This window comes from Magallana gigas, chromosome 6, assembly GCF_963853765.1.
Source record: "Magallana gigas chromosome 6, xbMagGiga1.1, whole genome shotgun sequence".
NCBI classification, from domain to species: Eukaryota; Metazoa; Mollusca; class Bivalvia; order Ostreida; family Ostreidae; genus Magallana; species Magallana gigas.
The window spans coordinates 7347672-7371868 of NC_088858.1; the positions used below are offsets into that span (position 1 = coordinate 7347672).

The 24197-nt window shown below is 33.0% G+C and overlaps 2 protein-coding genes and 1 long non-coding RNA gene across 6 annotated transcripts; 2 read left to right on the forward strand and 1 right to left on the reverse strand.

Moving 5' to 3' along the window:
- Positions 1-878: 878 nt before the first annotated feature.
- On the reverse strand, positions 879-16636 carry LOC105340832 (stAR-related lipid transfer protein 5). Of its 2 annotated transcripts, none has more exons than XM_011447052.4 (6): positions 16437-16636; positions 15328-15377; positions 8519-8651; positions 5914-6031; positions 3790-3883; positions 879-1827 (listed from the first exon to the last, which is right to left on the reverse strand). In XM_011447052.4, the coding sequence occupies exons 1-6, from the start codon at positions 16524-16526 to the stop codon at positions 1671-1673; spliced, it is 642 nt and encodes a 213-aa protein (XP_011445354.1). In that variant the 5' UTR covers positions 16527-16636; the 3' UTR covers positions 879-1670. The 2 variants fall into 2 exon arrangements, with proteins under 2 accessions (XP_011445354.1, XP_011445353.1); XM_011447051.4 differs by lacking the exon at positions 3790-3883 and adding an exon at positions 4481-4574 and having other exon boundaries at positions 16437-16633.
- On the forward strand, positions 15710-16552 carry LOC136276223 (uncharacterized). Its single transcript, XR_010714667.1, has 2 exons — positions 15710-15827; positions 15956-16552. It is a non-coding gene; the product is annotated as an uncharacterized lncRNA (long non-coding RNA).
- A 2877-nt stretch (positions 16637-19513) lies between the features above and the next one.
- Positions 19514-23990, forward strand: LOC105340833 (HCLS1-associated protein X-1). 3 transcript variants are annotated; one of them, XM_011447056.4, is made up of 8 exons: positions 19542-19686; positions 20080-20126; positions 20375-20535; positions 20642-20784; positions 21355-21412; positions 22493-22638; positions 22891-23044; positions 23224-23990. In XM_011447056.4, exons 3-8 carry the CDS (start codon positions 20460-20462, stop codon positions 23379-23381), a joined length of 735 nt encoding a protein of 244 aa, XP_011445358.3. In that variant the 5' UTR covers positions 19542-19686; positions 20080-20126; positions 20375-20459; the 3' UTR covers positions 23382-23990. The 3 variants fall into 3 exon arrangements, with proteins under 3 accessions (XP_011445357.3, XP_011445356.3, XP_011445358.3); XM_011447055.4 differs by lacking the exon at positions 20080-20126 and having other exon boundaries at positions 19514-19686; positions 20387-20535; XM_011447054.4 differs by lacking the exon at positions 20080-20126 and having other exon boundaries at positions 19517-19686.
- Positions 23991-24197: the final 207 nt, after the last annotated feature.

Sequence of the window (24197 nt, forward strand, 5' to 3'; positions counted from 1 at the left end):
TTTCAATGTATAAATACAAAATGTATTTATTTTTCAAAAAAGAATGTCAAAAGAAAATTTAAAATATTTTGTGAAAAAAAACTTAATTGTGGAAAACTGTGTTCTTAAAAAAGCTGGAAATATTACATGTACTGATGACATGTACTTTAATTTAAGTAATTCTATGTAATTCTATGCATTCATCATTTTTATTCCACATTCTGGGGGGGGGGTGCAGTCCTCCAGTTTGAAGACAAGAGGTTCAATGGACTATGGACTGGACTATGTATGCAAATCCCTTGTCTGCGTGGAAAAGATTGCATGTATAATGTACATTATATCTTGTGTAATAATATTGTTGAAGCTATATTCAATATTTTTTACTACTGTTGAAAATTGTAATAAGGTATGGAAAATTAAAAAAAAAAACTTTTAAAAATGTATTGATTAAAGAAATGAATTTAACAAATTTTTTAAAAAAATTCCAGTTTTAGACCTAAAATGAATGTCTTTGAAAAAGATTTTAACTGATATATTGAACCTATGTAAACAAAAACAGGGTGCGAGCCTTGTTTACACGACAAAAAATTGTGAGTCCTGTATCTTTTTACAACTCTACGACTGACTCTCAAATTTCATTTGATCATTCGAAATGCATTCCTAAATCATAGTAAAAAATGGAAAAATTGAATTTGACCAAAATCGTGACCATGCCCCTTTAAAAATCATTTTTCCACAAAGCATGCCAAGTCTGTTGTGAGCTAATCAATCAGTTTAAACGCTAATTAATAAAATAAATGCTTAAAATACCACAAAATTATGGTTATATCAGCTCTACTCTTTACTTGAACAAGCGTTGTTGAAACTAGAATTTTATATCATAAAACATAACGAATATGTAAACATACATCTATATTTATTTGTTTTACATACATTGTATATTCAAAATAAATAACCTGTGTACAATAAATACTTAAAAATTCTTTTAATTTGTAAAATACGAAAAATGTTCACAATTTAAGTCCTCTTCACCTCACGACTTACACTTTTTATGACAATACATAAAATAATCATTTAACTTCAAACTGCGGTGGATGAAGCATCAGACGACAAGGAATATATATAAGACCTTTGTTTACATGAATATAAGACTTTGATTTCTTTTGTGTGGTTTTTTTTTTAAATCCCAAAGAGCTTTTTCTCGGTAATTTTAATATTCGGAAACAAGAACATCAAAAATTTAAAGATTAGACAATATTTTGCTTTTCCAGTGTTCCATGTTAGGGCCAAAAATAAAAGTTCATTACAGGAGTGAAAGACCACGCCTCATAGAAGTGTTGTTATATGTCTTTTTATACTAAATCTAACAATTAGCACTATAAAAATTGTGTTTACGATTTCAAAGGTATGACATCTGGCTTAACTCATTAGATATACATTAAAAACAAATAAATTCAAGATATGGATCGAAAATGTAATGGGCGAGGTGCTATCATATCATGAACATATTCAACATAATTAAAGCGTTGTTAATGAAGAACTTTGTTCATAATGATAGCGCTTTTGACTCCGGAACAGAAGGTACTACGTATTACCTCAACACGGCCCCAGATGGCCGGGCAACAACACAATTATACACAACATGTCACGGTCCCCTCCCCCGACCCATCTCTGACCCTAGTCCTAGTCCTTCAGCTCGATATCTTGCCGTCCTTTTTCAGTGCCTCCTCCAGTTTAGTGAAGAATTCCACCATGGAGCCAGGAATGGCAGATTCCACCACGTTTTTGGGGAGCATCCCCTTAATGTCTGGCTGAATTAAGCTGACTAATTTACACTTGTTTGGATCGCTGTAAGTAATGTAAACATATAAATCACTGATCAAAAAGAAAAAAAATATTTTATCTCTCAACTCAATTTTAAAACACGTAACGTATAGACTGTTGTTTTATTACTTTCACGCCGAATCATTTCATTCTGCATAAAATTCAAAGGAAAATAACATTAAAAAACATCGGAATAAAAAACCTATTTAATTTCATTTAGCAGTTGTAAACTACACCCTTTAAAAGATATCAGATAAAAGTGTTTCAACAAAATGCCTTTACAAACAGCATGCCAATTGAAGCAATAAGAATAAAATATCACTGTTAAAGCATTTACACAACATAAAAATCATGATGAAAAACAGGCAGATCAAATGCAGTGTAGTGTAGGGCATGAAACAACGTAATACTGCTGTTTCAAAATGGGTTTGTAATTCTTATGTAACCTGTACTTAAAGACAACATTGTCGTAAACAATGAAGTTAAAGTTTCTGAAAATCAACCTTTAGCGAATTCCCCAGAAAGAGAGATCGTTCCTAAACTTTGAATATCGATCTGTTAAATTGATGTTATATGCTGCAATCTCTAAAATTTGATCAGTGGTTGTATGAATGATAGTGACTTTCTAAACCCTAAATTTAGGAAAATATGAAATGAATAAAATATAAATATTCTGAAAAAAATTGCCATGACGAAGTGTTAATATTTTATATAACTATTCAATGAGGGCAGGTTACAGGACAACGTTATGCTACCGATGACCTGCCTGAACTGCTTGTTAATCGTTAATGGCGGGAACGATACGTAGAAATATACTAGTAATGCAATGCCGGTTATCGTGGAAACATATGCACTGTGATGAATATCAAAAATAAAGTTATCAAAATTTAATGCCTATGCTATCATTTCGTTGTAACATTTTTGTAGCATCTAGGATGATGTGAAATATTAACTTTATCTTTCGCGTTCCGTTTAACAAATGAAGCTTTCATGTATCCTTCTGTGAGTAAAAAGGATGTTGTTTTAACGATATGAATGCAATTTCCCCCGAGTTTTCTAATAAGAACATCAGCATTCCAAATGATTCGACACCCAAAAGAAATCTCAGAATTTTCTTTGAATAATTTCTGGGTCTATCTGTAAGAAATCAAACACAAGCTTTTTGGATTTGAATACATTTTTCTAACGCCGACCTGACTGAAAACGGCTAGTACTCCAGCGGCTATAAATTAATGCCATGGTGCCGCCAGTTCACCAGCGATACCAAGTTCCAAAATCGATAGTTTTCATCATTGTAAATATAGGTTAGACAGTCCCTCATCAATTGATCACATCCAGCCCCAGGCCCCCGCGGAGATACACATAATAAATCTTGTAGCAGATGGCGAAAACTTGGAGCACTTGCCTTGTTTTCTTAATTTTGAAATTAGACACAATTGTTTTCGATGCACTACTTAAAGAAATACAGATGCTAAGGAAAATGGTTTCATAGATTAGCTAACATTTCAGAAATAGGTCTCAAAACATTATGCAAACGTTCTAATCCTCGCCCTAATCTATTTCGTAATCCGACTTTAATGTATCAGGGAATACATCTCCTGATAAATTATACACATAATTTTTCAGTGATTTTATGATTAATTGTACTCGTTGGTTGCTATTGTTCATCCGTGGAAAAGGAACGACACACTGCTCTGTAAATATTTTGCAAACAGTATTTGCATATACTTTCAGGATTATATTTGCAACTTTAGATATCGTATAGGATTCAACATCACATTCGAAGATCACAGTTTAGTAACGGTTGGAAAATGTCTTAAAAAATTTTAAGATGTATTGTAATAGATTTATAAAAAAGTATCTCGTGTCAAAATACTATCGTAAAAAATGGCAAAATTGGTATGGCTGTGGTAAATATAAATGAATAACAAAAATGGCTTAATGAGCAAGGACTTGATAGATAGAGGGTGGGTGTGACCTACTTACGATGGGAATTTTATAACTAGCACTCCACAGGAATAATTCCAGCCTCTTACATACTTCTTCTCTTCGGGAAATTCATCTAGCTCCACGCTACATGCTACAAAACAAGCTCAAAGTAACAAGCTCTGACCACACCTACAGGTGCTCACTCAAGCTCACTTGATCAAGCTCACTTCAAGCTCACTCAAGCTGCTTATTGGTAGTTCTCTCACACATTAAGAAAATTCAATAGCCACAACCAAAGCATTCCATATGGTCAATGGCTCTTAGTAACAAAATAGATGCCTCTAAAGCTACACAAGATCAAGAAAGAAGAAAATCTCAGAAGACCATATATCTTAAGTGTTGCCCATTGAGAAATTCCTAAATCAATTGTACTTTGTGTATTTATACCTTGATCTTTTTGTGTTTATCGCTTTTAAATCAATACAAGACATATAATTACTTGCATGATTCAAACGGGCTTGGTAAAATACAAATCTACAGATGATGTTGTCTGGGAGCATGATATTCATTACATACATGTTTGGATACACAATAGGTATTACTTCATATGATAAATCCAAGTACATAAGCAGGAATACTGAGACAGAAATAAAAGGTTGTTAGAAAAAAGAAAAGAATGTGAGGAGTTAGTCTAAATCAAGCCATTCCCGTAGTCGCATGGCATGCTGGGTACAGTCATGTGACTTACTCTGGGTATTTGACACAGATCATGCCACATGACCAGTTCCAACCCCGCACATGATCTTTGACCTCTGGACATTCAGGATATTCAATACTGATAGCTGAAAACAAACCAAGCTCACATATTTACTCTCCCTTTAATTTGGCAACATTATCTAAAAGTGCCATTAAAATGATAAAGAAAAGACTCGGAAACTTTTTTTCTGTTATTCAGTCTAAAAATAATCATACTTGAACAAATATGGTACGTCATGACAGTTAAAATTGTCCATTATCTTACAATGTTATCATTTTACTGTAAATTGGGATCATAATAGAGTTTGATATTACCAGAATGGACTAAGTTCCCCCTAGGAACAAGTTATCTGTAAAATGTAATCTACATCCGTTTATTTTTAGCCTTTTGTTTCTAAATACCAGCTTTGTATGACTTAACACCTCTAATTTAGAAATTTTATCCGGATAAGATTGGGTGTTTCTGATCCCTATCTAATTCAGATGATAATTTATCAGGGGAATTATTGACAGGGTGGTGCTTCAAGGTACATTCAGTACACTGTATCTCAATGATTTAACAAAAGGCACTCAATTATGCTGGGGTTTGCAGCACAATATGACCTTATATTAATATTAGCCGCAATTTAAATACCTTAAAGGGCAACACATTTTGAGTGTTTTACAAAGGAAATTGATTTTGCCTCATTAAAATCAATCAGCTGATCAGATAATTTCACATTTCAAAGAAAGGTTTCTATATCCTGGACATGTAATCATTTGCTTTCCTCTAAACTTTGCAAAAATGCTGCATTTAATAATCCATCATTATGAGTTAATCTTATCAGTGGCAATCATTACTTCGTGTGTAACTGTTAATAAAACAGATAAGAATGTTTTTTTTTCAAGGGCTCTTCATTTTATGGCAAAATTCATAACCCAACAGTTTTGACGGTATATCAGATCTCAATATTTCAGAATGTTGAATTTTGAAACCCATTTCAAAATAATTAAACCTACATTGGCCTTGTGTGAAGCCAAAAAAGATTTCATTCTCCATAACCCAACATTTTACTAAGTTGTATCGTACCCCCTCCCCCCCCCCCCCCCTTAAATATACTAGCATCCTAAGCTAATTTAATAAGAACACAGGATTAAACCAGCAACATGCCAAGTCTCCAGATTTTTAGATTCTTCTGCATAAAATGTCTAGATTGAATATTATCCAAAGATGCAGTTTATTATTAACTTATGGGGGAGAGTCAAGTCCTATTATTTTGTGAATGAAAGATAATCTTATGTACGAGTATTTCAAGAAAATGTGAAGATTCTCTGAAACTAATGTAAGCATGTTTATAAAACAAAGTCAGAAATGTATATAATGAAACAGAGAAAATATTCACAAAAAAAGATTTTAGAGATTGATGTTATATATGACTTATTTACCATTGGTAGAAAAGCATTCGTCGGTTTCTCGCACTAGAATGAGGTCCACAAAGTCGCGAGGTGAGATCAGACCAAGCATGGCGCTGGCTGTACAGGCACGATTGATTCTTAAATCAGGCTGAAACCAAAAGAAAAAACATATCATTTCTGATAAACGCATTCATGCTATGATATACAGCAGGTGTCTTTTAGATTAGCTTTCTAAGACAGAAACTTTCAGTAACACCTTAAGAAAGTTTGCTGCTTTTTCATAATCTACAATGTATCCATTGACGGAGTTAATGATGTCATGTTTTCCACATGTCTTATTCCTTTCGTGCACCATTTACATAGCCAAAAAACCATGCAGCTTAATCTCCTTCATGATTCATGAATGATTTAATGTCATGATGATATGTACATACTGGTAGATAGACAACTGTTCATATTGGGTATTATGTAAGTGCACATGCATGTTGAATAAGAGCTAGCAATTGATGGGTTTTTTTTGTTGGAAATATATAGTACTGGTATCTAGTTTAAAGAAAGAGTCTGTATTCGATTACTCATAAAGTGAGACTCCCTCCACTTCATTCAGTTGTAGTTTGAAGCCTAACGAACTCATGTGCATGAGTGAAATTCATATACATTGAGTGATTGGAATTTAAAACAACATCAAACTGTATTGTTAATACATGCTGTGGAATTTCATATTCTCTAGCTTTCTTGGTGTGTTCTAAAATTTTAACAACTGTTACAAGAGTACAAACAAGATTCAGGGAGTTCCCCAGACAACTACTTGTCTGGAATGAAGAGATTTGGTCTCCCCCATCACTGACACAAATCTTTATAATTGCTCTTGTACTTTCCAAACACTTCTGTTGCTTTTGCATTAAAAATGCAGAGCCAAGAACTAGGTCATCTGCATGCTGAGAAGGAGAAAAAAATGTGTTTCTAGTACTTCCTTATTTATACCGTATGTCTGCTGATCCCTCGTAAAGTGTTACATTCAGATTAATTATTCTGTTTATCTCCCTCTGTCATGAAAACCTAGATATCGCTCTCGGCAATGACTGTGCAAGAATCAATGAGATTTTGACATTATTTTGGTGCATTAAACAGCCTTCATTAAATCTTTTCTTTTTTATCCAATGAAGATTACCCTCTCTTTTTTATAACTCAGAGCCATAAAAGGTTTAGAAATGTTCACCAACTCCCACGCTAATAGCAGAACAAAAGTGTCTCAGAAATCAATGATTCCAGCAAATTCAGACAATGTCATCCCAGAAAGTGCATTGATCTCTAGCTCGATAAAAAAAACATTAATAAAATGCGTCGTAGAAAAGGAAAACATGTCTGCCTACAATAAGTGTACCCCTGGTAAGTTGGCCTCTCACTCAAAGAACACAGGAAATTTGGTTCAACCCAATCATCTTGACAAGCTAGATACACAAAGTCATCCTTGCATACTCAATATAAGAGGTAGTAATGTCTTATTCTGGACAATATAAATGTAAATAGACCATACTTTTCCATCATGGCTGTTTTTATCTCTGTTTAAATTGCAATAAATTTAAAGTTATTGTTATTTTATCTATATATTCACCTCTAATGATCACTCTTACAGATATTCTACCTTTATGAACATTAAACAGATGTTACTGTACATAAAAAACAAAATAGTCAGTGTATTGAATAATCATTAAATGATGCAAAGCATTGCTTATAAATACTGTTAATATGAAACTGCATGTTATGTCAATTACTCAGCTCAATCCGCCTTGCTTACGAAAGGTACCCTTGAATGCTACAGATCATATATCAATTAAATGCACTATTAAATCATATGACTTAACATGCATCGTTCATATTTATCATACTTGCCTTAAATGCTGTGGAATCATTAGATTTTGTGGTGGCTCAATTTTCATGGAATTTGTGGGTACCTCTCTTTCACAAGTTAACATCCTCCACAAATTAATAAATAAGGGTAATAAATGAATCATATTTCCTTTTGTAGGTTTAAGAGATTACAAGAAATTACGTCCCCATGAACCTGTAAAATTTAAGCAATCCACAAAAATTGGCCCCCATGAAATTTAATGATTCCACAGTATCATAAATACTTAGCCTTCTTTAATCTTGAAAAGATCTCATTTTTGGAACACTAAATTAGGTTAATAAAGTCTAAAATTCTCACATGCTAGAATAACAAATATTGCTATTTTTTTGGTCCTTTAAGGTGGAATAACACATCATCACAAAATGGTTGACCGCTGATTGAAATGACACTTCGTTTTATCAAAAGGATTTTATGGACTGAAACATGTAACTTACTACATAGCCGAGTGGATAAAGTGTCGGACTTGTGATCCGTACATCCCAAGTTCGAATCCTGCAAGGGCTTTTGTTGTTACTTACTGGAATAATTGTTTTAGATATTCATTTTTTATCCCCAAACTGCAAATTTTCGCTTATTTGACATTTGTACACTTTATTTATCAGTATATCTTTTAATATTATCAAAAAAATCCCTGTTAATTTGATTGACCTTTTCCAGGTGTGTTATTCCACCTTAATTCAAATAAAGTTTCACCATATCCTAATTCTCAGAGAATTCACCTACTGTTTCAATCCACTTTAGGATTTCGATCTTCTTCATGTTGGTGTCCCATTTTGCCCTGGGACCATCTGGTAAGGGTTCCACATAGTCAAATACAGTTTTAGGAGGACAGTTGTAAATAGCCTCACCTTTATATCTGTGATTGAAAAAAAAAAGTTTCAATGAGATCCAGTCCTTATGCACATGTATCTAAGACAACAGTTTCCAATCTACAGGTAATATAACTTAACAAAGTAACAGTCAACTAATCTGAAACCTTCACAATTAGAGATTAGTCCAAAATACCTTATGTTTTCCTGACTTTTTTAATGATTTTGATATTTTACTTGCCAGTAAAATATCGAAATACCAGTAGTTAGAATAGAAAAGAATTTGTTTCCGAACCTATATGTATTAAGGAAGGAGTCTTTTTATTATCAAACATACTTCTTATAATAAGAAATGCATGAAATTTGGGCACAGTCAAACGGATCATATTACTGAATGATTCTATCAGTTTAATTGAATTTGACCTTTTTGTTTTTGGATAAATGTCAGGTCAAGGTCACTACCTTTTTCCTCAACGTAAAGAGTGATAAAAATAAGTGTAGCTCTTTATAGTTCTGTAGACATTTGTTTAAGATTTGAAGATTCAAATCTTCAATGAAATCATAGACCATGAGAGTGTCTATCAGCTTATACTACTCAATTGGAATAAATATTTATACTAAAATTGATATTGCTTAGCCCGCATTTCCTCTAATTTTCTTTAATTTTGAAGAAATTTTGATTATTTTTTTATGCTTCCAATAACAAAATATTTCTAATTTTTATGTATTATGAAGACTTTATATAAAGATATAAATTGACAGAAAATCTAATATATTGACCGTTTCATAAGAGAGAAAACCCGATTTTAGTGATTTTTTCACAAAAATCAATGTATAGAATGGGCGCTTTAAAAAGCTTATAAAAATGTTATTTGATAGGCAAATAATATTTCAAAAACACATTCTGAAACCCAAGTATCATATTATTAGTTCACATTAGTAAAAAAAATACAACATTATTGTTATTGTTTTTAAAATGCTAAAACAGACTCATTATATATATATAATCTGCAGCAATTCTGAATTGCGCAACATGTGATATTTTCCTACGCCAAAAATATAGTCCTAGTTCCATTCTAAACATTGATTACATTTTTCTATGCCAAGTTGTATGATAGTAAAAAAGAAAGAAAAATATACTATTTTAATTTCCTTTCATCTTGATTTAATGAACAATTAATCAAATTTACGTTTGACAAGTCGAAAACCAGAAAAGACTCCTTCCTTAAAGACAGGTTTTACTGTACAGTAATGATCAGTAAATATAATTGATTTCTTTGACAAATTTTAATAACATATCAATTTCAAAGTTTATATGAACTTATGACACTTTTTCATTTCAATTTTCTAATTTATTAAACAGAAAATATTTTTCAAGGTCATGCATCTCAATTATCGGTAAACATTGATCATTGCCCATTTCATTATATCACCCATTATTTTATCATTGACAGTTTATTTCATTATCTTTTGATATCTAGCACATTAATATCGGAAAACTTCAAAGACAGGAATTATCAGGGCACTTTATACACACATTACCGGAAGGAAATCACTCAGTCTGAATGATGACAATTAGATAACCAAAATGGTCTACTGCACAAATCATAATTATTTCAAACAATAGGAATACAAGTCCCTTTAGGTTAAACCTATTTAAAGGAAATAATGTTTCCACATGACTCAAAATTTGAAATTCTTTCAAAAGTCTCTTGGCACACCTTTTATTATATATAACAATACTATCACTGAAAGCTTCTGATTCATATTATCACTTCTTGGAATTTATCTGAATTTACTCATATGATGTTCTTTATCTATTTTGGAAGTGAGTGATGATATCATCGTGGTTAATGTAAACATCTCTCAAATCATAACCAGAACTGAACAGAATTCCGACCTCATGGTGAAAAAATGAAATATTAAAAACCCATGTTCTACAATTTAGAGAAAATTTAGTTGTACCCTAAATCTAATCTGACATGGGGTAAAATAAAATACAGAAGTTCCGTTTTTAATTAACAAATGTTCATTCTAACAATGAACTTACTTGCCTCTTACTGTAACATTAATTTTACATTACCAGGAGTTTATAAGGTTAAAATCTAAAAAAAATTCTTAGCCAATGCAGACATTGACTTGCAGTAATCAAACTGCACCTGTCGGAATGATTAGAATTTAACCTTCCGAAATCTCCAAAGAACTGTCTGCTGTCTGGATACCCCCCACCCCCAGTAAATGGGATAATCATCCAAAGCACGTGCTGCTGATTTCTGAATCACAAGATGGTCCCAAGTAATTATTACTACATTTAATTACAGTCAAGGAGAGAGCTTTAATTTAAGGTAAATTAGGCAGATTCTGGAGTAAAAGTGTACTCAATTAAACTGAGGCTATGTTCTAAAATAAAACATATTGAGTACAAGTAACTGGGTCCAATTTTGCAGCCAGCAAAATCATCGGAAAGTTAACCCTTGATGAGGTGCATAGATTTGCACCAATAATATTCTTAAACTCTATAAATCAAATTTCATTGCAAAGATATAAAATTATAGCACAACTAAAGGGAAATTTAAATTAATTGAAAATTTAAGACTATAAATGCACCTAAGGATGATCTTTTTGTTAGCTTCATGAGTGACTGGTAAAACTTGTAAAATCCCATCCAAAATCAAACATTTTAAATGCCATGAAGTTTTCTGTATGAACGTTATAAAACTGTTATCTGTTCATCAAGTGTTTGTGTGGCGTACCTCTTTTTCAATTGGTTTAACTTGGTCCACTTCCGAACTTTCGCACACAGACACCATGTCATTCAGTACAAGAACATTAATATGACAGATAATTCAATGACTGTTTAAAACCTTTCATTTTATGGTAACTGTATACTTAGTAATGGTTCTTCAAAGGTGGGCATTACCCATGTAAGGAAAATGCAAACTGAGGTACCGTAGGTACCACATACATTGTTTGTGTATCGGTACTTTTTAATAATTGATTTCATTCCAGTTGAAAGTTAAATATGAAAAAAATCCATGATCGAAGTAAATATATCTGATCTCTCATTATGAGTAGTGGTAGGTGTATATGGTTTTTATTGCACAAGTTGCGAGTTTTAATAGAAATGTGTAACAGTAAAAATCTATTTGATGTTATCTCATCAAATAATTATGAAATGAGTTAATACTATTGCAATGCTTATTGTTGCAAACATGTGATAAAATTAAATGCTTAATATGCTAATAAATTAGTAACATACATCTCAGTTTTACATGCAATAAGTCAAAATAATAAATTAAGCCAGTTGCTGAATGAAACCACAAATCTTTTCCAATCCTTTTTATGAATATATTCTCAACCAACAGAATCAGTTTTGATAAAAAATAATGATTAATAAAATGCATACAGTTGAAATTCCTAACCTAACCCAATTTTGTTTTTACTTCACAAAAATTATTTTAAAAAAAAAACCTTACACAGAATTAACAAGGATGAGAGTTATTAAGTATATTTCACCCAAAGTCATGGGAGGTTTCCTGGATTCTGCAATGTTATGTAACATGATTGCCCAGTTTTTACTTAATCATGCCAGACAAAATCCCAGGATCGAAATATTTACAGACCTAACCAAATAAAAAAATCTCCCCACATGCACTGTACATTGTATATCTACCTATACGGTGTCAGCAGGTACTCCTGATCTATGTACTGACTGACACGGCTACCTTGGTCATCCTGTAATACCTGTATTAACACCTGCCAGACACTGCCAACACCTACAGTGTACAGGGAGATCAGCAGCGAAGCCTATTAATGGGTGACCTCACAGTGACCAGCCATTTCAGGACAGGCTCTCACTTTACTTCAAGGTCAAAATAAACTGTGTCTTGATACTTACTGTTTAAATATCTATTTCTCATAAATAAGCCCTATATACATGATAAATATTTGTATCACGAGTTTATGCTGTATCAGCATTACAGATTCAAATTGGATAAAGCTGAGAAAATTTACTATTTTGATGCCGTCATTGCCAATATCAGTGCTGTATGACTAAAAAGATATTACATTGATTCATAAGAATAAAACAACTAGACGAAAGTCATGCAAGCTCCTATCCCCGAATCCTTTCTTTAATTAATTATGAGACACTTAAAAGTTTAAAATAGTGATTAACCACACAAAGAGTTAAGGGAGTAAAGGTCTAGTAATATGATTTATAAAAATGCTTAAATTCATGAAAAACATATATCATTCCCATTAATCTAATCCTCTTTCTCAAGTTTCTGAAGAGTGCGAGTCCATTACACAATCATAATTTTGTCACTTTAGCATTATTCAAAACCGTATAAGCCACAGTTAGCGCAGAAGTCAAGACAGAATCTTAGGAATGTGAAAGAGAGCTCCAATTCATGGTCAGACTAAGGGCTGCAGGGCTTTGTGTGTACCACTCAAAGGCATTCTAAATATTTGTACAAAATGCTCTGAATGAGATATCAAATTCTCTCTCTACAATGAGAGAGCAAGTGCAGTGGAAGTTGCCACAAATTCTGAAGAAATGTCAAGGTGTACTGTAAAGTTAGTAAATAGAGCACAAGACACATTGAAAATGGCTTTATATAAAAGATTTATTCTATTCCTGCATGCCAGCAGGAAAAACTGATGAAGTCTTAAAATCAACACAGAGTTGTATAATATACTTAATTGAATACCTGGCTACATAAGACATGGCTCAATATTAAATCAGCCTGCACAATACTGACAAGGCAGAGCATGCATTCATTTTCATTGATAGGGAATTAATGCTTCCTCTCAAGATGCCTGATCTTGAATTTAGTAAGAGATGCTGCACAGAGTCATGCTGGTTTTCTGCCTGGGTCATGTGCATTTCTCAACATTGTAGCACTCAGTCAATTGTAATATGCTCTGAAGAAAAAATGCCAGCTTTTCATGTGATTTTTATTGACAGTTTATCTGAAGTTTTTTTTATCGACATGGGCTCGATCATCTTGGAATTTCAAAGAGTGAAAAGAATCTGGCAAGAGCTTTCAACCCACTCCAAATCATTAAGTTAATATTTTAAAGTTCAATACAATGTTTTTACATAGGACTTCTGAGGCACAACAATGGATGTGTACAGGTAATTTATTTTATCTTGGAGTCGAGCATTTCTCAAAACAAATACACGTACTGGTACCAGTTAAACAACCTAACCTCTCTCTCTCTCTCTCTCTCTCTCTCTCTCTCTCTCTCTCTCTCTCTCTCCATTTACAACCAACCAATGTTTTATCCATGAGAAGAACATTTCCATGCTGCAGTTGGTGTGATAAAATCTGACTGCATGAAACAAGCACCTGACCATTTCTTCTCCACAGTTGTTCCTTTCATGCTGAGTCTGTGGTTTTGATATAAAAAATTTGGTCTAATCTAAAGCATCTTGCCATGACTTGTTCTTTGGCTGTTTGGGCTTAAACAAGAGATTAATTGTTTTAACACCTCTTTCCTCCATTACTTATGATCACAATCTTTAAATTAGCCTCACAAAGTTCTTGGGCATAAAGCTTCTTTTTGTAAGATCATACAAGAGTTTGTTGTGAATATAAGTGCACAGCGAAATGAAAAATACATGGTTTCGAAGCAAAAAACAGTTTCAGTTTGAACTTTATATAAACTAAATAATAACTGCTTAACAAAAATTTGATGAACTGGTGCACTTTATTTCATTCTTTATAGAATTAATTTCTGTTTTGCTTAGCACGTTATCAATTGTCTGATTAGGTAGACACTATTTTTATTAGCCTCCTCCGGGAAGTTAATTTACTTATCTCTTCCCAAAATGTCATCAATGACGATGCAATACATGTAAGCTATGATATGGGACCCCGGGGAGAATTAGTGGGTTTGCAGAGGTAGATACTCTACGTAATGCAATGCCAATTAAGAACAAGTGATGGTATTTCTTTTATTTTTATCTTGCTCACATTTTTAATCTCATCTCGAGCCTCACTTTACAGCCTCATAGCTACATATATTGATGTATTACTGTCATATGTTACATGTGATGATGATCTAATACAAGTAATAATTTACTGAACTCAACAGTACTCCACGGTGATAATTTCATCTAAGCAGAATTTCAACAGTTCTAAATGAGAAGGGCACATGAGTCTTGCACTTAATTAAGTCTTGGAATACTCCTGCTGGTTCGGAATTAAAATTTGAATTGTTGCTGAGCAGAGATGTCATGCTTCATTAAGAAGATGAACATTTGAAATGAACCAACACATTGCAGAAATCATTAGAGAGAAGCTGATAGTGTATTTCTTCCAATCAGAATGAAGTTTAAAAAGTTTCATCTTGTAAAATCTCAATTCACATGTTTATAGTGTCTATCTCACCTGTCAATTAAAATTGACAGTTACTGGAAAATTAAAGACCAGTCTAACAGAGGTACATGGCACCTTAGTGCAGGTATTTCCTGTAGGTTTCACATTAAAACACCATATTTATGCTTCAAATCAAGGGAGTTTCTGTTGTCACAAAGAAAACATTGAAGAGAGTTGTTGCACACCCCCAAAAATGTACTGGAAAATATTTAAACCCAGACCCTTACTGAGAGACCACATGCAAAGTGCCAGATCTACAAACATTTTGTGGAAATAATGGCTGCAGAGAAATGTTTAAGCTTGCAGTGAGTAAAAAAAATCAAAATGCTGTACTTACAAGTGCCCAGAAAATTCTTCTGATTGTCTGTAGGAAATTTCAAAATTTTTCTAAAAAGAAAGAAAACAGGATACATATTATTATCAATAACAAACATGTTCTGGGCAATTAATGTACTTTAATTAAAAAGAGAATCAGTGGTTGTAGTTTACAAATTCATTTACTGAAATTTCATGAAAATTGGCGATAAACAACTTGTTTATCAAACCATATAAAATTAAATTACAGTGTACATGATTTCAATTGTAAGTAGTGTAACATTTTGATATAGATGTGTCTGATCTATCATATAAAGAGACAGGTGAAGATTATCCATGTGCATCTGTAAGCAGCATGTACCTGTAATATGTACATGTACAAATATAATGTTGTTCTTTTTTAAGATTGGAGTAAAGATCAAGGCAATCTTTAAGGACTCAGGGTCACTCCAACTATGTGCTTACAGCTATTTGTACCAGGATTCCCTACCCCCTGACATAGCGGCTTTCATCATTTATAAGGTTATCATTCTAAAGCTCATAAATCTGTTGGGGGGGGGGGGGGGGGGGGGGGCTACAGAGCGATATGGAGAGCTGCATTTCCTATTTTTTTATTTCTTTTTTGCTCATGGTGAACAATTTATCAACAGGACTAGGATTTTGGAATGTACCTGCCACCTCTTCCTTGGAGCTTCCTGACCATTTGATCTATGATGCCTATCACCTGCCGCGCACCCCAGACAGTTTAAGGTAGTTTAATCAGAGTGATTAAGACAACCAGGTGTAGCTGCTCAAATGTTCAAGGTCTGGTCTTTAAATTTGCATAAATTAATCATGTAAATATTTGCTTACCACTGCCCTCGAAGTTCCCATTTATCAGGGCCCACGTGAAGGTACAGACTCACGTTATGTATTAATTGCGGTTTTCCGCTACACTTCATGAAATTGAAATTAACGACCGAACTAATCACTACACAAAACAATACAATAAAAACCTAGATTGCCCATTTGCTAATTGTTCATACCGCGTTGAGCAATACTTTTAAACTATCGACTTGGTCACAACGTACACCGTTATTGTTCTGTACAAACACTATACAGAGGGTACTATACACGTGCAAGGAAACTCACCGATTTCTTTGCGGATGTCCAGCCTTCTGCCGTTTTGTAATATTTCTGTAGCCTGTCTGCAACCCCCTCTGCTATTTTCCTAAAATCCATAGTGATTCCTGTACACAGTTTGTCAACCGACCACTCGTGTCAAGTCCTTGTGTGTTTATGCTGTTCATTCATTCAAACGCTACACGGGAACCATACGGTCATGTGACTTTTCAATCTAATAATAGATTTGATAATGTGGCGGTAAATTTTTTAAACGCCCATCAAGATTTCCCCGTAGTTATACAATGACGAACAAATCATTATGTAATTGGGTAAGGCAGGAAAAATGGCAATATGTCAAAGGTTAAGAGCATTAGTAATACAGTCAAATACATGTACATGAATATTACTATATAACGTTAGCGCTCCCACAGAAACAAAAAAGATCATAGGAACAAGAAGAAATGCTTTTAATCAGAGACATGAATAACAACAGGATAAATAAGTTATTTATGTCTCTGTTTTAATTAATAACTTCTCGATCTCTTCTTTACACATAAAATTATTATGATAGATATTTATTACTGTAAATTCTTTACTATTAAACATCGTGGTTTACATACTGTGTACTTGACCCACTCATTCGTGTACACAGTACATACCGCTTCACGCGACAACCGACCAGTGTACACGGGCACTTGGTGCATGGTGCACTACATATACATGTGCTTGTACTGTGGAATTTTTCCCACAGATGAGCAAAAAAAGTTTTTTTTCTCAGATTGGTCAAAACTCTGATGTCAATCGGCAGTGCTCGTGACAACTTGAACATGCATATTACAGGTATTCCTGACATGTGAAAGATCGGACAGTAGCATGGGGGGGGGGGGGGGGGCATGAGGAGCCCTTACATGTAGTCGCTAATTTTTACTTTTCAAAACAGACATTTTTGTGTGTAAAAATCACAGATAGAAATCAAAAGATAATTTTGAACGAACTGACCCTCCCACTAGCTTTTGATGGACAGTGTTTACAATATAGGAGAACTTGTGAAGATGAGAATATAATGATATATATTTCTCATAACTTGACAATATAGATCAAAATGGTTATTTAGTATTTACCATTCATCGCCAACTCTCGCCCTCCACTATACACCGGCACAAGGATCTGGATTTTGAAAATTTGCCTCTTTTTAAAATGTTTTTTGTTTGTCAATATTTGATTAAAATTAGAACTTTCATCCGCTCTCCGATTTTCGATGATCTAACAACACCCCATCAGAACCGGTGAGCGGATTGAAGTTCTTATTTTAATTAGATAGGATATCAATTATGTATATATGTACATACCGGTTAATCTAACTGATTTCATCCACCCGTATGTTTTAATATTGTACACTACGCATGAGTCTTTGACACGTGGAGAAAGTTATTTTTTCTATAAAAACCCTGACGCTCGCTCTCTGTGTTTGTTCTTAAAATAAAAATCTCATTTGAGTCACACATTATCACTTACATAAAATCTCTCTCTCTCTCTCTCTCTCTCTCTCTCTCTCTCTCTCTCTCTCTCTCTCTCTCTCTCTCTCTCTCTCTCATCACGTAGAGTACCATAACAAAAATAAAGTGCTGAGCCTCTGTTCTGTAATATGATGTTCGATGTTATACTCCACTTCCCGTTTTTTATCGACCGTACACATTTTAAATTCAGATTTTACTTTGGTTGCGTTGAAGAATGAACTACAATACTGTAGCTGAATATGGAGGCAGGTGTATCTAATGACTTAAAAAAATTTATGCAATATTCTTTTGCTAAAATTAGAAACATTTCATAAGTTTTTTTCTCTCGATCATTTACTGTCATACTTCATACAGTGTGTAACCATTCAGAAGTAAACATAGGTCACTGACTGATGCACAGTTGAGGATTTTTTTCTTTTATGCATAATTTGTGTTGTACTTTTATCTCATACACTGTATATATGTACATGTATGGTAAAATATCGCTCGTCATTATTTGTTATTTAATTTCTGAATGATAATGAATTTATCTTAAATATATGATTATATACATATATGTACACATGCTTTTAGAAAAAGAATATTTCTTTAAAGCAACTTGATTTATCATTTTTCTTGAAAAATAAATAATAAAGTTATTGTGGATCTAACGGGTTTGGTTTTAATATTTCCCTGTCGTTGAGGAAAATGTATATAATATATATATTGTTTTGCGGAATTTTACACAATTTGCTTAAGATATATGAATGTTCTTTGAGACGATCCCTTTACAAGATGGTAATTGTTTAGCTGCAGGACTGTAGCTCCCGGTCTGAAAAAATTCGGATGGACGACCTGGGAGCTACAGTGCCTCCCATAGTAAAAAACTGCAATTTACGGCGCACAAAAAATGCGCAAGGTTTTGACTTATTAACCTTATTTTCACACAAATTCTGTAAAAATAATTAAAACCATAAAATTCTTCAGCAAATTTACTACTGATATCATCACTTTACTTGCCTCAGACTTTCTCTTAAACATGATAACAGACCTCGGAAAATGAAGCATGTTAATTTACGTCGAGATCGAGAGTCGCCATTTTTAAATGTAAACAAACTTGCACCACTTTAATTGACAGGGCTGGGGATGGTGTTTAATGGAATATCAGAGGCAAGTGAAGTGACAATATCTGTAGTAAAATGTCCGAGGAATTTTTTGGGATTAAATATTTGTACAGAATGTGATCGTAAATGAGATTAATAAGTCAAAACCTTGCGCATTTTTTTGTGCGCCGTAAATTGCAGTTTTTTACTATGGGAGGCACTGTAGCTCCCAGGTCGTCCATCCGAATTTTTTCAGACCGGGAGCTACAGTCCTGCAGCTAGTAATTGTTAAACTTTGCATGCAGCGCGATAATGTCAGTGAAAGTTACACATTATTTAACAAACGCATGTGTGTGTTTTTTTTAAATTTGTTTATTTTTGTTTTCTGGTTTTATTTTCTACCATTATTATTATTATTTATTTTTTTAACTTAGAAAATCAAGTTGAGCCCCTTAATTAAAATGAATAAAATATACGAATGGTATACGAATTATTTGCAGTAAGATGTGATCATGACATCTCTTACGCGTGATCACTTCCGGTATAAACAGAAAGAACGAGAATAAATAGCGAACGATCACAGCTTTTTTATAGAACGACAATGGGCATCAGTGACATGTTCCACGACTTTTTCTTTGGTCCAGCAAAACCACCAGTACCAAACGAAGATTCAAATCCGTAAGTTTCTGAGAATTTTCATTGACATTACATGTTCAACATGTTCAATGTCATGGTTGTTGTCTGATGAAATCTGTTACAGCAGATGTTGATCATGGTATTGATTATATTTTTTTCACGGTGATTGGACATTGCCTGTTAAAAGCATCAACCATGAATAATCATCAAATCTAGTAGAATACAATCATTTATTCCTTTTAGATGCTTTTTTTAAACCACCAGTAATACAGTTTATTTAAACAGGTTTAAAAGTGAAAGTAGTCCGACGGTTAGATTTGTTTGATAGAAGGATAGCTCAGATGCTTGTTTTATTAATTAGTTGTGAGTTAAGCATTTAATTTGATTTGGCTCGTAAATATTCAAAAATCATGTAAAGAATAATGCCTCTTTCAGTTGGAGGCTGTGAATTTCCAGTTTACGTAATGGGGCACCAATTCCTGGCAAGTAAAATATCAAAATCGTTAAAAAAGCTAGGAAACTATAGTTTGGGTTTGTCTTTTCATTTACTTTTGGTCAATGAATGAACATGATCGATGCAATACTTGAAAGTGGTATGGTCATATTGGTAATTTTTATCCTTTGTAGTAATTTTACAAACATGATGAAATTCTTTTGAATCCTAAACACTATGATAATTTTCATCACCATCATTTAATCTGTCTCATGAATTTATGTCTTTTCTTAAAAGTTTCTTCTTCAGAGAGAGACATCAGACACCTAACATTCAGGATGAGGAAGATTTAAATGTCATTTTCTCAGAGAGTTTCGGTGACATGCAGAAACACATGGAAATGATGCAGAGAGAAATGGAGGCAATATTTCGTGGTTTTGGGGGCATGCATATCCCATGTAAGTTCAAATGATTGGTTTAAAATCATTGATTGTTTAAGACGTTTTGAATAAAAGAAGAATTTTACCAAAAAATTTTTTTTTGTTCTCAAAATTCTTTGTACAGTTAATGGTATTCCTGGAGGGGTTCCTGAGAGTGATAATGCAAGGGGAGGTAACCCACGGGACTTCATGCTTAAAGAACCAGAATCTTCACCTGACAACCAAATAACTCCGATGCCACCAAGACATGGAGGGTTTCATCACTTTGTGAGTAATTTCATATCAGCCATTGATTTTATTATTAACTTCCAAGAACTTATTTCAGCCATTAATCTTTGAAATGCCAATGCTTGTTTTAACCAGTTTTGGCTAAAGTTGGAAAATTAGGGGTGTTGTGGGGTGTTTTAATGTGTGTTAAAAGTTCATTTTGAAGGACTACGGTATACTGGTACATGTAATAATTTATGATGAGAGAAAAAGTGTTCCTATTAATAAAACATAATAACTAAAATTTATATAAAGGTTACAGATACATGTACATGTAAAGTTTATGTGTTACATTTCAATCCATCTTTGTCCTAAAAAATAATTTTTAATATTTTTTTAAAAAAAAATTTTGTAAGTAATATTGAGCACAGGTTAAAAAAAGCACTATACATGTATTTTAGCATTCAAAGGTTCATCTATCAATTGCTAGGTAAAGCTCCCAGTGGTAAAACAAAAGAAACAAGAACATCTTTGTTCATACTTGAAACACCTGTATTGGGACCAAATTGATTGTTAAATAAATGTAAAGAATAAAGCAACGTATTGCAAGTACTTTTTCTGTTTTTTCAGTTTGATGATTTTTTCCACAAGTTTGGTCCCCAAGAACCAGTCATCAAAGAAGATAAAGGTACGATAGTGGCACATTTATTGTTACCTTTCAAAGCATATATTTTTTGAAGTTGAATACCGGTATGCAATAAGTGTGAAAAGACTTCCCACTCTATCACATATAAATACAGTTGCATGTCATTCATACTTGCCAACCTCCAACATGTGAAAATCTGGTGGACCAGATTTGGAAAGTAAAAAAATAGTCTTAGTGCGTAACATTATTCAGGACATATTTACCATGCATTTCAAAGGTATATATTTAATATACAACAGAAATATGTGTTAAAATGTATATGCAATATTTTATTGCAAAGAAGCATGGTAACGAACAGTTGCTATTTTAATTTTCCATTACTTCTGATGTTGGTATGTACATGTACTAGGAGCAATACACATACTGGTTAAATTTACAAGACAGTAGGGCATTCATGTTTCATTGTTAAGTTCTGAGCAAAATTTTTTTTAATAATGCTAAAAGACTTTTGTGCAGAAGCATTTTTACATGACTTAGCCATTTTGAATGTTTAGTTAGATCATTTTTGGCACCAGATTCAATATTCAAATATGCATTACATAGAACACAAAAAGCCTCGTATTTCCTCGATTAGTGTGTTTTATGCATGGGAAGTCCTTTTCCCAGATATTTTGATAAGTACAAAGATATCATTTTCTTTTTGTTGGTTTTGATTCCACTGCCAGGCCCCAATAAAGACCTTTCTATTGAAAGCCATTGCACTTAATGATTTAAACCCTCAGTTTTTAAAAACAAACCACTATAATATTGACATTGTCATTTGGATACAACTTTTGATTGATTCAGGCCATGTGTTGTATTTATGGCAGAATTTTCTTTAAAAAACATTGCACAGATTAATTTCGCAAGGTATTATAGGACTCATTTCATAGTGACTTTTTCTTTGAGATAAACCTAATGATGATCTCTTCATGCATATGTGAATTTAATAGATATGACAGAAATATATGAAAAGTTAGAAATAGAAGGTTTTTATAGAAAATTTTGTTTAATATCAAAGATTTAAGCTTATATTGTATTGAAACTTGTACTAAGATTATCTGATCTTTCTTCTTCTAATAGATTTAGATAAAGAAGGAGACAATATTGACCTTTCACAAGTTTTCACAAACCCTAGAGCTGGGTTGGTTCCCTCAACCCCCCCGAGAGGAGGATTCTTTAGCAGGGGGAGCAGTGTTTCGGTCACCACAATTAGAGGAGCTGATGGGGTAATTATAATGTCCGTCTAACTCTTAAACACATAAGCCTTTTGATGAAGTTTTGGAATATGACACAAACATGAAAAAAAAGGCAGGAACATGCAAAACATTACCAACAGAGAGTAAAATATCAATTATTTCATATTTGAAAGAAATCAAAGTCATAAATACTTGAAGAAATACATTTTCATAAGTCTATAATATGTTACAGAAGTTTTGTTAGTTTTTTCCCAGTCTACATTTCCTTTGATATTCATATAGAAAATAGAACAAAAAAAGACAGTCAGAGACTCCTCGGGTAGAGAGGAAACCACAGTGACAAGGACCATGGGGGACAAGTCCCACACAGTGACCACTAGAGTGGACCAATCAGGAATCCCAGAAACTGTCGAAACATTCACCAATATTGATGAAGGTAACTATCAAACTTTATTATGTTCTCATGTTAAAAAAAATGATTTAGATTCATTATAGAAGCAAGTGTTTATTTCTTTATCAGAATTATTACATTTATATGTGAGTTTGATATCATTGAAACAGATTTGGTGTAACTCTAAGGGAGATTACTCTAATTAAAAATCTTTACTTCTGTAGACAAAAAGAAAGATTTTGACAGTAACTGGAAACACTCACCCAAACAGCCAACGTTACTACCAGAGAGCCCGCCATTTACAACACAACAGATAGATGGAAGTTCCCTGCTAGACAGATTCTTTAACTTTAGACTATTTGGACCAAAAGATGATAATTAAAGTACACAGTGTGCATTCTAGAGGAGATATCTGAGCACACTTCAGATTTTTAATTTTATTTGTGATTGACTGTTGTTGAATATCCATTGTCTTTCAAAATACATGGTGATAGAGGAGGAAATAATTTGGAACCTTTCAACTTATACATGTTTCAGTATAATCTCATTCCTTCTTCAACATCAAAGGTTGGGAAAGCCAAAGATCATATTTATTTTTACATCAAGAAAGAGGAATTTTTTTTATCAAGTTTGTTATTGTATTATCAACACAATGACTTAAATGTGTATTTTATTTCATGTTTATGAAATTCTTTGTCTTAAACACAGTAAAGTTTTGTTATCTTGTTCTGAATATACACGATTTTCAAACACACTTTACTGCAAACAATTATATTCTTGCTGTATAAAACTGTCAATACATGGTTATCTTTTCACACCCTGATTTCCACCTACACGTAGTTGGATACTGTTAATTTTGGAACGTCCAGTTAAAGAGATAATTCTTGATTAAATTTAATTAATATCATATCTTAACTATCTGAATTTTTAATGCATTAATGAATGTTTGTGTTGTTTGCCATACAGAGAACAATAAAGCATGCCGTTTTCATCATACCTTTCTCTCTGTTACCGTTAATAGGTCCAGGTTTCTATGTTACAAGAATCTAACAAAGACCCTGTCTTATACTGCTTTTGGCTGTAGCATTGCAATAAAAATATATATTGAGAAATACTCACTTTTGGTTTCTCGGAAAATATTTAACAGGTAATATAAATTATGCATAAACATTCACTAATATGGTTTTAAGAACTGTTC

What these genes read in the sequence shown, in the direction of transcription:
- LOC105340833 (XM_011447054.4), top strand. Translation starts at nt 19,610, where the DNA reads ATGGGCATCAGTGACATGTTCCACGACTTTTTCTTTGGTCCAGCAAAA. An exon ending in AGTCATCAAAGAAGATAAAG is followed by an intron (nt 21,413 to 22,492) that starts GTACGATAGTGG and finishes TTCTTCTAATAG; the next exon opens with ATTTAGATAAAGAAGGAGAC. An exon ending in CAATTAGAGGAGCTGATGGG is followed by an intron (nt 22,639 to 22,890) that starts GTAATTATAATG and finishes ATATTCATATAG; the next exon opens with AAAATAGAACAAAAAAAGAC.
- LOC105340832 (XM_011447052.4), bottom strand. Translation starts at nt 16,526, where the DNA reads ATGGATTTTAGGAAAATAGCAGAGGGGGTTGCAGACAGGCTACAGAAA. An exon ending in CGAATGCTTTTCTACCAATG is followed by an intron (nt 3,884 to 5,913) that starts GTAAATAAGTCA and finishes CTTGTTTTGTAG; the next exon opens with CATGTAGCGTGGAGCTAGAT. An exon ending in CTAGTTATAAAATTCCCATC is followed by an intron (nt 1,828 to 3,789) that starts GTAAGTAGGTCA and finishes CATTACTTACAG; the next exon opens with CGATCCAAACAAGTGTAAAT.